Source organism: Arachis duranensis, chromosome 7, assembly GCF_000817695.3.
Source record: "Arachis duranensis cultivar V14167 chromosome 7, aradu.V14167.gnm2.J7QH, whole genome shotgun sequence".
Lineage (NCBI taxonomy): Eukaryota > Viridiplantae > Streptophyta > Magnoliopsida > Fabales > Fabaceae > Arachis > Arachis duranensis.
In genome coordinates this window covers 14,494,990-14,507,444 of record NC_029778.3, presented here as the reverse complement: position 1 = coordinate 14,507,444, position 12,455 = coordinate 14,494,990, and the positions used below count along the sequence as shown (strand labels likewise).

The following is a 12,455-nucleotide window of genomic DNA, read 5'->3' as shown; positions in this document are numbered from 1 at the left end:
ATATATATTTATATTAAATTAAATAATATATATTTATATATAAATATATAATAATTAATTTAGTAGCTGTTTATATATATATAACATTTTTTATAAAAACATTAATGATAAAATATTAAGAATAGAGGAACAAAAAATAAAAAAGAAGAGCTGTAAAATGTTAGAATTCTTTAACTTGAAAATTATCTATATTAAATCATTAAAAAAATATATCAAAGTGGAAGCATATTTGAAATTTTGAGAATGGCTCAGAGCATTTGACTCTGGTGGTTTTTTCTTTTTTTTTTCAACCAAAATCTATCGAATTATTATTTTAGGTTAAATAGCAACTCTCTAATAGGATAAGAGTTACAAAATAATTTTGATATATTAGGGACCAAAATTTTGAAACTCTATTTATATTTGACTATTAGTTCTCATTAAACCTCTATTTATACTTGATTATTAGTTCTCATTAAACCATAAAGATCCAAATAAAATATAATATTTAATTTATTTTCATTTAAACCCAAATTAAAAGTAATAATGATGAATTAAGCTTTAAAATAGTTCTAAAAGTTGTACTCAAATTTTAAAGTGGTCCCTAAAATTAATATTTATCCAAATTTATCTTCGAATTACATTGTGATACTCATAGTAGTTTCTAAGATACTTTTTACCTATAAAAAATCACGTTGACACTGTAACAATTAGCTAATGTGACAGAAAAAACTTTTTTTTTTTGCAATTTGGTCCTTTGCCAAGCATGCAAAATCATGAGCAGCAGCGAATCCAAATCGAATAACAATTTGAGACTGTTTCTTTTCTCCTAACAACTGGAGGACTTGATCAGATAGTTGAATTTCGCAAAACTAAAATAAAAAGAAAACATCAAAATTATACACCTCATAAAAAATAATAATGTGCAATTGAAAAGCCAAATCAAATATAGAACCCTTTAAAATGTCATAAAAGTCTAAACCTGAGTGAATTTTCACAATTTTTTTCTCACAGTTACACCAACAAATTTTAACAACCCAAGAGTTCAAGTCTGATCCAATCTTATGTTTCATTAAAACATTTTTTCCCACTGACACATATCAACAAAATGACATACAAACAAGAGGAGACAAAACAAATAAAAAAAATATTACATACGTGGAAGCAAAGTTAAAAGAGGAGTCTTTTTGATGTCTTCAAGCCTTTTATTTCCCGTTTAAATCCAGAGAGTTGGTGAGTATTTGGAAGGTGAGAGTTGGTGTAATAGGATTAGAGTTTTAAAAGGGAGAAAAGACCAAATTGTATAAAAAAAGGTTTCTTTCGCCACATCAGCTGCTACAGTATCAGTATGGCGGGAATTAATTCAGCTCAACTTTTTGATATTTTAAAGATGGACAATTATATGGTACAGATTAATAAATACAGATGTGATGATATGTTGACAAGTGTGCATGTTGTTGGCTGGAGGGAACAAGCCTGGCAGAGCTTGGAAAGCTTGTCTGCCTTAGTAGTTGAATGAGTAGCTGGCTAATGGAATCTGCCAATCAGGACCAGCTGTAAGGTAGTTGGGACGAGCCTTTGTTTTCCCTTTTTTTTGTTGGTCTTAATTGGTAGACTTGTTAAAGTTAATTGGACTTGTACAGATTGTAAGCTTGTTTAATATGATGTGGATGCATTTTGAAAATGTTTCTCTAGGTCCACATCACAGCAATCAAGAAGAATAAGATAAAGACAAGAGGGAGAACAACAGCATCCCATTGACTATTGAGAAACCTATAGACACACAACCCACAACCCCAGCATCAACAACAGCATCCCTGGAGGACGATGTTTGGTGGTATTCGTCTGACAAGTCCAAGCGATTGGGTCTCACCGCGATCTCGTGTTCGTTGTGTGGGTCGGATGGAGCATGCCGCACAAATTGCGGATACTCAGTCGGATTCTCTAGAGGTTGTTGCTGTGCATGTGTTCGTGGTGGTATAAGTTGATCGACTAATAAGTCCTAATTCTCGATCTAATGGTAAATCGTAGGTAAGCAATGGGATGGTTTAGCAGCGGCACCCAAGAAAAGAAGGAGCGTTGTGCGGAGGCTTGTTGGTGGGAGGACGAGGTGGTGGGGATCCCTGTGGGTTCCACGGGTTTGTTGTCAGCAAAGATGTTTGTGGTCTTGTCCCTCCAACAAAAAGAGGAAACACGGTGCGTGGATCAGGACGAAGGCATGGGTAACAGTTTTTGGAAATCCAAAAGCGACGACAAAAAGAAATCAGAGACGTGGAACGCGACGTTTGGTTGTTCATCGTAAGTCCTCCGCTGTGTCTTGTCTGATCCAGTTTTGTGAAACTGTGATGCATTGAGTTGAAACTGTTTGTGTTTGGCTGTGATTGATGTTTTCGATGTTTGTGAAATCAGGTTCGCATTGGGTGAGAGATATGGCCAAGGACTGGCTGAAGACGTTGTCCAATGCGGTGGACGGAAACGTGAAGGTGGAAGACACTGAGAGTGGGGATAAATGTAAGCTGAACCACCAATAATTGTTAAGGCTGATACTTGAGGTTTGGTTATGAGGGAGGTAACAGGTTTGTCCAATTGGGAAATATTTTTTTTAACATCTTGTGTTTTAGTTGGGTATAGGGTCTTCTTGGACAGTATAGGTTTACTGATGTAGTCGCGAAATGAATGTTGTTGTGATGCTATGAAGACTATTTTTGTGGTATCGGTTGTCGTGACTAGTTTGCTGCAATGTCAATAGGATATCCCTTTCCTGTTTTTCGGTGATGTTTTAACAAGTTACTTATTGTGGCTGCTTCTACAGTTTTTTATGGCGAGGTCGTGGACCGTTAAGACGACAAGAGGTTCGACCCCTGGTTATAGGCGTTGACGTACTGTCCCTTGACGAAAAATATGGTACTGGTATGCCAAATATGTGGAGATCGTTGGACGAGCAAAAGGTGCCTCCCACCAAAGCAAACAACAAAAGTGAGCTCGAGAATGAGTCTAGAAGATATGGTTATATGATACTGAAGGTACAACATTGTTGCCTTGTTAAAAAGTGTTTAACCAACCCTGATGATGATCCGTTGTTGTGCTGATTTAAAGTGTTGATTTATATTAATAAGCCTGATTAACAATACAAGATGGCAATTAGAATGAAAAAAAATTAATTTGACCTGCCTTAATGTGTATCACTTATGAAATGTGTATGGAACGAAGGATGAAATCACACATGAAAGGTTCATTCTGAATTCACATCACCCCATATTTGACACAATCGGAGAATATCCATCCGTACTTTGAGGTGCAGTTTAGTCTAAGTCAGTAGCTGTAATCAGTTGCAATTTTGTATAAGTTGGTTTTGTGACCGTCAATTTCTAAAGGCGTTCGAAGATTGTTAAGTCGTTTTAGTTTTTCTGAGTCGAAATGAGGACAGAGTTTCAGAATAACAGATATTCGGAAACATGTGACTCTTATATGTATTGGGTTAAGTGTGAGACGTCTGAATTGAGAACAAGTGTGTCTGTTACATGTAACTGAATTTGTGGTTGCTTGGTGCTTTCCAAGTTCTTCTACTGCTGTTGCTCCCTGGTGTTCAGTCGTTGGGCACCGTCAGGGTTCGTCTCGGCCCGAGCAGAACCCACGCACAGATAAACCTAAAACAGGGAAGCAGTCCCCATTTTGGTGACGGATCGCGTTATTGCCTCCTCCCATTCCTCCTCTATATTCGGTACGTCATAATTATTACATCTGAAATCATAATATAATGGTTTGTTTACAAGGAACGAGATTCTGACTCGAAATGCATATAAGATCAAACCATTTGTGTCCGAAATGGAACGTTAAGACTTTGTCATATAGAACACAAACCAAGTTCGTCGACTTCTTCTTTCAGTTGCTACTTGTTAATAATTAATCGAGTAGGTGTTGCCGACTACTATAGGTCGCACGAGCAGAGTTTAAGACTAATATTGGAAAGAACTATGGAATCCGATATGGTTGGAGCTACCAACCGGAGATGAAATAGAAGTAAAACGGATCAAGGGGTAAGACTTTAGTGTTTGTTTGCGTGTAGAGTTCTACAGACTTCTTGAGTTATTGGGTTTAAAGCACGCGTATTTTGTTGTTTTTAAGTGTAACGGTGTAGTTGTTTGCGTGTAGGGTTCTACAACCTTTCCACGAATAACAACAAGGAATTGTTCCTAAAAACATAGATATCAATTGCTACAGTCCTGCCTTTTGTATATTAAAATTGCATTACGTGCTTCCAAACCTGATCTTTGTGCACACCGGATAGCCACCTGAAGTTTGTCATGCACTCAACCTAGACTCACCTTTCATGTCCTTCAACATTAACCCCCTAAGTTGATGACAATATAGGGATTTAAAGTACGGAAACAATGCTAAACTGACACATTACTCACCAACAACTACGTGAAACTCATGACGACACCAGTTTAAGAAATTGCGATATTTTCATAGCGATAACGAAACAATTTTGTTAACCCATCCCACGAAGCGGTTATTATACTCTACTAACCACGTAATCTCAGCACACGAAATGCACCCAATACAGGAAGTACCTGTATATCAACTTCACCACCAGAAGACCGTAACCATCATACCGAGCTAATGGTCCTTCCTCATCTATTAATTTGACTTTTAGATGAAAACACCCTTTACAAGACCAGTCATAACTGAATTTCCTAAGCAGCCCTATAGGAGACGACATCGATTTGAGAGAAACCCTAAATCGTTAACATTAAGGAGCTACATGGCGGTCAGCTAAACTATATCCAGGTCTTGTGAACATTCACAGGTAATCAGCATACTTAATACACCCAATTTCATGAAGCGTACCTCATTCGAAGGATGTCGAGTTGGATTTACGCGCTGATCTCTCGATGATGAAGAACCCATCGTGAATTAGGTCCCTTCTTCGAGATGACTCCTGCCCACGTCCCTTTGCGAGGGACACGTCCTCCTCGTGTGACCAGGAATCCCGCACGAGGTGCAGCAGCGCCTCTTACCGCCGAGCTTTTCCTGTGTTGACTGAGCTGTTTCCCGACCGCGCTTAGGAGCACCCTTTGTCCTGGCTATCCCGGGTTCCTTCAGTCCACTTTGCTACCTCCCTCCAGACTGTCCCTCGCGAATGTTTTCCCGTCGGCCATGAAGCCTCTGTGCCAACGAGGTTATTGCTTCCCTCGCCACCGCGAAGTCGGATACGTCTTCCGATGCAAGCTTCGCAACGACACTCAATGCACTGCACAGAGCCCCATACCGTAGTATCCGGTTGCTATGGCCATCCATCCCATCCGATGCTATCGCCGGCCATTCCTTGGCATCCTTACACCACCGCCTCAGTATTAAACCCGATGGAATTTTTTTAGGCCCTCGTACTTCATCACGCAGAATATGTGGCAACAAGGAATGCCTTCACTGTTCCACATCTGACAATCACATTCAATATTCAACTCACTAGGATCGTACAACACCTTCTGGACCGTACGATAGTTCCCTATTCTTGAGAATTTGTACACAGATGTCATGCTTATACTGTCTTTTGCCACAAACAATAAACTGCTAACCCCTTTGATTTGTTTCCTCACCTCCTTGAACACGGTTCTTATGTATATACGAGAAGCAAACAACTCGATCTTGTCAAGTCCAGTAGTCAGCACGGGTGTGTAATACTGTGAAAAAAATTGGGCCGTAACCTCATTGTTGCGGTAATCTTTCACAACTCTATCCAATCTCTGAACCAATTCTAGAAGGCTATTTGTCGACTTAAGGAAACCTTTCACGAAAGCGTTTATGCCCTCGCATCGCGAAGTTGTTCAGTACCCGGCACAAAAAGTTCCACGCAGGTACGCAGTTGCCCAACTATGTCGTATCTCGTACGTGCTTTTCACCCAGCTATTGTTCATTAACCCTAAACTCTCCACGGCCGTCTTCCAATACTCCTCAAATTCCGCCACGTCGAAGTTTGCATAAACTACTTTCTTGAACACCTTACGGAACTGAGGATCTTTGACCCGCATCACACAGTTTTTTTCCAAGTGCCAGGCGCATAGGCGGTGCCTGGAGGAGGGCAACACTTCCGCAATAGCTGCCCGCATAGCTTTATCGCCATCGGTGACCACAACGGAAGGCGTTTTGTCACCCATGATATCAAGAATGTTCAACAAAACCCACCGATAGGTACGGACCTTATCATCCTCCAGCAATGCAAACCCGAAAATTGTCATCTGCTTGTGGTGATTGGAACCAGAGAAGACGACTAGTGGCTTCTTGTACTTGTTCGACTGGTATGTTGCATCGAATGCAAGCACGTCACCAAACAACTTGTAATCTGCCGTCATCTGCTCATCAGCCCAGAGAAGGCTACCAAGTTGATCCTCCATTGTCTTGGTATATCTAGCAACTGTCATCATGTTGGCATTGGTCTTACCCTCCAGATAACTTATCGTTGCTGCTGCGTCCCCATCGGCTATTTTAGCTATTCTCTGGCTGTGAACGTAGTTGTACAGATCCCTCTTCGTGAATCGAAGCATCCCATAGCCCCCTGACTACCCCGCCATGTAAGCCATAATCTTTGATGTGGCAATACCAAACTTCTTCAGACTATCAACTTGAGCCTTATCACTCTCGCTCAAGTTCCGATGACTAAGAAGAAGATGACTAAACATAGGCTCAGTAAGCAGGTGATTATGGCTGTCATCGATCCTCCTCACTTTCCAAATCTGCTCTTGCCCATCAAAGTAAAATTTCAACTTTGCCATACAACCCGTGCGACTCTCCAGTTTCTCCTCCTGCACCCTTTTTGGACGATCGTGGTGTTTCTCATGCCTAGCACCTTGCCAGTTTTGCCGTACCAACACAACGTTTACTCAAGCGACGTCACCCTTCCTTACACCGAACCCCCTTAGCCGGGCAAATTGTTTGTAAGCCGCATAAGCCTCATTCTCGGTATTAAACACCTTGTTCACGAAATCCTCTGCGAACCTAAACCCTGGAGCATCATCCTCACGTGACACGGGGTCTGCGCCTGTGCCAATCCCGTGGGAGTCATCACCCGTTGCACCCCCATCAAAGTCATTCCCAGATGCGGTGTCGTCGGCCTCCCCACTCAAAACAGACACTTCGGAATACTCCTCTTCATTTAGCCGATCGAAGTCATTCTCTCCACCACTGAATTCAGTCCTGACATCCATCTTCAAACTCACAGGACCGGCGTCACCTAACAAACATTAGCCTGGAAACATGTTACCACCAAAGCGAATGAAACTTACGTTACTCGTACAACTCATTAACATGTCAAGACAACCTAAGCATATGTAAATAGCTAATTAGGGCTTTAACAACAATCGCTTGGTATTACAACTAGGAGATTTTTTGATAGTAAAACACATATCAAATTAGTATTTTACAACTACGAATTTAACGCACAGAAAACAACCAGTCAAGTCATCAATGTATTCACAACAACAACAGACATGCATATACCAGTATCCAATCCTGGAACAATGTCTGGCGACCATGGACAAGCATCAATTTCTGTGTGTTCCCCCAATAATCCCTCTCTTTCTGTCCTCTGTTCCTGAATGAATGGTTTATTTTAGCAGTTCAGCATAAATTCGTAAGGTGAAAAACCGGTAAAGAACAATAACAACAACTTATTGTAATCGATATTATGATAACAAGCCACTTAATTAGGAACAACACCCATACTCTATATATTTATTACCACACTCACTGAGCTTTTTAGGTCCATCAATGACTTTATGTGTTCTATTAATAAGTATATATGCTATGAAAGGAACACTTCAAAGTAAAACATAAAAACATAAGAATAGAGGTAAGGTTCACAAATATACTTGCACCTAACCCATGGAATCATGCAACCACATACAATATCAGTTTCAAAGGAACACTCAAATTCTAGATAAAACTGTTGCCTCCAGAAACGATCCAGAATCCACCCGTTTTCCACAATTTTACCTATACAGCGTTGTTTACTTGGAAATGTTACATGCTTTACAGTATGCATCTAAATAGATTGATCATTATGAACCCTTAACCAGTAGACTTCCATACCCTGATTCATTCATGACATAACCGATGCTCACTCACGTGAGACCAACTCTTGCAAAGCATTTTCGAAAGGCAAAATAACCTAAGATCCCATCCTCCCAGTCGCCATTACCTACTACGTTTGTCTTTCAACAATTCCTAAAACAAAAACAAGACACAAAAAGAAGCCTACAGGAAAAACTTACCAGTGAACTCCGCATGATTCATCTTCACCCCAATGACACAAGACTTACAAAATTGGGTATGAAATAAATGGGGGGAACATGATGAACAAATTTCAGTACTCATCGAAGAGCATAATCTAAAAAGGGTTATGCTGCAAGGTTGAAATAGATGACATACCCCTGTGGGTGCCTGACACAGCCCCAAGAGACAACTCAAGGAAAGTGTGCGACTATGACAGTCCCGTTTTTGAAGGTCTAAACGGACAATCTTTTGAGTAGAGTTTAATCCTACAGAGCAATAAGAACCAATTTCATACCTCTGTCGACGGCCGAAGACGAATAGCACCAACTTCTGACGACAACAGCGGCGACAGCACCAACGACACGTATTCAGCGCGGGAAATGAATCAAACCCCCACCGTCGATTCTTCCCAGGTCCTAGGCTACACCCACCACCACGGAAACGACTACAACGGCTATATCCCAGTCCCTCAGACCTAGGGCTTCCTTTTTGGGGATACCATAATCTTTACTGGTTCCGCTACCATGGATGCATAATCACCTACATCTCTATTTTCCTCCTCCAATTGACAATGGAACCAAAAAAAATGAAGCAAAAGCCTGCAATGTTGGATACCCAATATTTTTTTTGGCCAAATCCCAATCAAAACAGCCCACGAACAGAGACCCAACCACAAAAGAACGGCTAACGGTTCATCCAGCCCCTGCCATCAATTGGGAGACAAGCCATGCATCAACATAGTCACGTGTCAACCTTATGTTCAATCATGGAAGAAATCTGTAAATCTGTATCAATTTGCATCAATTTGCATCTGTACCACAGATTGACCCTTTAAAGATTACTATGAGTTTCAAAGTCTAATTTTGAGGACAAATTTGGATAACTATTAATTTCAGAGACCACTTTTGAAGTTCAAGTATTACTTCAGAGATTACTTTAAGACTTAACTCTAATAATGACTTATTCTATATAGCATTTATAATAATAAATGAGATCACTTATAATTATATAATATATAAAATAGCTAAGGTGATTATAATCAATTATATATATTGTCCATAAATAGATTATGAAGTTATAATTTCCTAACAATTTCTCATTTAGGCTATACATATGTATATTTTCATAAAATAATCATATTTTACAAATTTTATGTTTGTATTTGATTGTTATTTTTCTGATTACTTTAACAATTTGGTCTATCTCATATATTAGTTATGAAATTACCACAACTTTTATCACATAGTATCGCAACAAAACTATAATGATCACCATACTAATATACTTAATGACATAAATTAAATTTGGATGAGAAAATTCAGAAATTATATGCGAAAATAATCTCATGTATACCTATTTTCAATTAGCCAAACTTTATGAGACTGTAAGTAGGGGTGGGCAAAAAAATCCAAATTTTGGATTTTAAACCAAATCCAAACCAAACCATTTAAAAAAAATCAGTTTTAAACAAAAAAAAATCCAAACCAAATTACATTTATTTTATAATTTGGTTTTTGATCCAATCCTTTTAAATGGTTTTAAATCCGGATCCAGATCCAGATCCAAAAAAATCCTAATTTCTTCATCTCTTCAACAAATCCATTCAACAAAACCAAATCCACTCTTCGCCACCGTCAACATTTCTTCCTCTCTGCCTCTCGTCGGAGATCGCCGGTGGTTCGTCGGCCTCTACCTCTTCGAGTCTTCAATTTTCACTTTGATTCAAGACTCTGTCTCTCTGCCTCAACCTCCCATTCGCGACTATGTCTTCTCTCTTTTTCGATTCTCTTCTTCTTTTATTGGTGGCTCGCCGGAGCTCATGCTCATCAATTGAGGTAAGCCTCCTCTTGCCCTTGGTTCTGAGTTTTGAGTTTTATTTGGGTTTTTTCTATTTTGTTGATTTGTTCTATTTTGTTCCTTCATTGGTATACTGATTTGTTCTGTTTTATTGAATCCTTGATGAACTGATTGCCATGCTCATTTATTATTTTTTAGTTCATGCATGTACCATAATATATACAGTATATATGTAGCGCTAGTTATTTATATACGGTGTATGAATTTTTAAATTGAACCCCCCTAAAACTTGATTTCATAAAAAATCTATTTGCTGATTTAAGCCAATACGTAAGTGTTCTATATGCATTGTGCTACTTGGTTACATATATATATATAACCAACAACCAATCTCCTAATCTCTTATAGGAATTAGAATTAGATAGACTAGTAGTTGAAGTTGCAGGGATGAATGATGAATTTGAATAATGCTGCATAAAAAATAGAATAGTAGTTGAAGTTGCAGAGATGAATGATGAATTTGAACAATGCTGCATAAGAGGGATAGTAAGAACACTTCAAATGTTGACATTGATTTAAGAACTTTAGTAAGAAGTGTATTAACTGTGGTTCAATTAACAATCATATGAAAAATCATTATTTAGTTGAAGAAAACTAATTTATCTTATACATGTTTCCGGCTTTGTTGTTCTGATTTTTGTTGTAAATAGAATTTTGTTCTGAAAAATCATTAACTGTGTTCTGCCTTGGCCTTCTTTTTCTTATCATTATTTACTGCCTTGAATCTCTCGCTTTAGCAAGTAGCAACTATAATATAGGCAATGGAAACAACTCAAGATCTTAGGACTTAGGAGTGCTTACTTTCACTAGTCCCCACCTTAATTTTGTTGATATGAAACACTGCTGCTGTCTTGTTCTGCTGTTTTGAGGTACAGGACAGTGATTTAGTGAATGTGTTGGCTGTGGTTAGTTAACCGATTTATTCAATGAAATTAGTGAAGTGCATGTTGGGATTAATTATAAATGTATAGTGCTTAAAATGAATGGCAAATAATAAACAATATTGTACAAAATTTGGCTAAAGCAACTTTTCAGCTCTGTCCTAATTGTTTAGCAGCTGCCATACTAAAAGGTCTAATTTTGTCTTTTGAGCAAAATTCTAGGGATGGTTTAGGTAATTCAACTCACAGTCTCACACTGTAGTGAAATTCCACACTGACAGGGGTCAAATTGAGTCTGCACCCAAATTTTAAGAGTCAATTTGAGTATTAACTCTCCCCCAAACTGAAAATTACTTTCCTTATTTTCTCGTTGGAATCTTGTTTAGGTTGTCATATCTTTGCCTTCTGGTGGAAGTGAACAACCCTTCAAAATGCTAATGTTTCTTTTTCCATTTTATTCTATAATTTTCTTTCTTTTGATTGGATTTCTAGATCTAAGATTTGAAATTCTGTTTGCTCTGTAGATTCTGTTGAGTCTTCTTGTTGTTGCTGTGGCTGAACATGAAAATCAAAAGTGGTTGCTATTGAGCAGTTTGTTGTTGAAGCCCCTGATGAACCTGAACCTTGATTTGCAAATTGTTTTTCATAAAATTTTGCCAAAGATAAAGCACAAAAAAGAGATTTTGGATTTTCAATGAGAACTTCTCTGTGAATATGGATCTGTAGACCATTGATGATGCTTGTTCTATGGCGGCATCAATTGATAATCTTGATGATGACTAGGTATGCTTAATATTCTCATTTGGTTTAATACTTTCATTCAAAGATTTGTTTTAAAATGACAAAGGTATATTTTGTTATTTGCAGATATATTTTCCTCAAAAGGTTGTGGTTGTTTGATGATTTTGTTGGCAACTTGGCATCTTTTGATATTTTGTTAGAGAGATTTTTTGGTGGTATTTTTTTGATATCTTGAGAATGATTAAATGTTATATAGATTAGCCATTGTCATTAGATTTATAAAGAACCAAATTCTAGTTGTAATGAACCTATACACTTTAAAATGACTTTAGTATTAATTTTAATTTTAAAAAAATTATAGTTTAAAAATTGAATTTCTAAAATTTGGTTTTAAAAGTAGATTTTTTGTTAAAATATCTGGTTTAAAAATTAAATTTTTAAAAACTAGTTTCAAAATTGAATTTTGGTTGAAGAAATTGGTTTTAAAACTGGATTTTCAAAAACTGGTTTTAAAACTGTATTTTTGATTAAAAAATTTGGTTTTAAAACTGGATTTTATAAAAAAAAAATCAAATTTTAAATTTGGATTAAAAAAAACCGGATTTAAAACCGGTTTACAAGTAAAACCGAATTTAAAATCAGTTTATAAATAAAACTGAATTTAAATTTTAAAACCGATTTAGAACCGGTTTTCATTTTTTCAAACCGGTTTAGAACCGGTTTCGC

The 12,455-nt window shown here is 37.7% G+C and overlaps 1 protein-coding gene across 1 annotated transcript; it reads right to left on the bottom strand.

The window, feature by feature from the left end:
- Positions 1–5,094: 5,094 nt before the first annotated feature.
- Positions 5,095–6,524, bottom strand: LOC107457905 (protein FAR1-RELATED SEQUENCE 5-like). Its single transcript, XM_016076090.1, has 3 exons — positions 5,815–6,524; positions 5,509–5,745; positions 5,095–5,404 (listed from the first exon to the last, which is right to left on the bottom strand). Exons 1-3 carry the CDS (start codon positions 6,522–6,524, stop codon positions 5,095–5,097), a joined length of 1,257 nt encoding a protein of 418 aa, XP_015931576.1.
- Between the last annotated feature and the right edge of the window lie 5,931 nt (positions 6,525–12,455).

Bases quoted from the DNA above. Each gene is read 5' to 3' on its own strand.
- LOC107457905 (XM_016076090.1), bottom strand. From the start codon at position 6,524: ATGCTTCGATTCACGAAGAGGGATCTGTACAACTACGTTCACAGCCAG. The intron at 5,746-5,814 runs GTACTGAACAAC...GTCGACAAATAG, and splicing joins CGTGGAACTTTTTGTGCCGG to CCTTCTAGAATTGGTTCAGA. The intron at 5,405-5,508 runs GTACAAATTCTC...GGAACAGTGAAG, and splicing joins AGTATAAGCATGACATCTGT to GCATTCCTTGTTGCCACATA.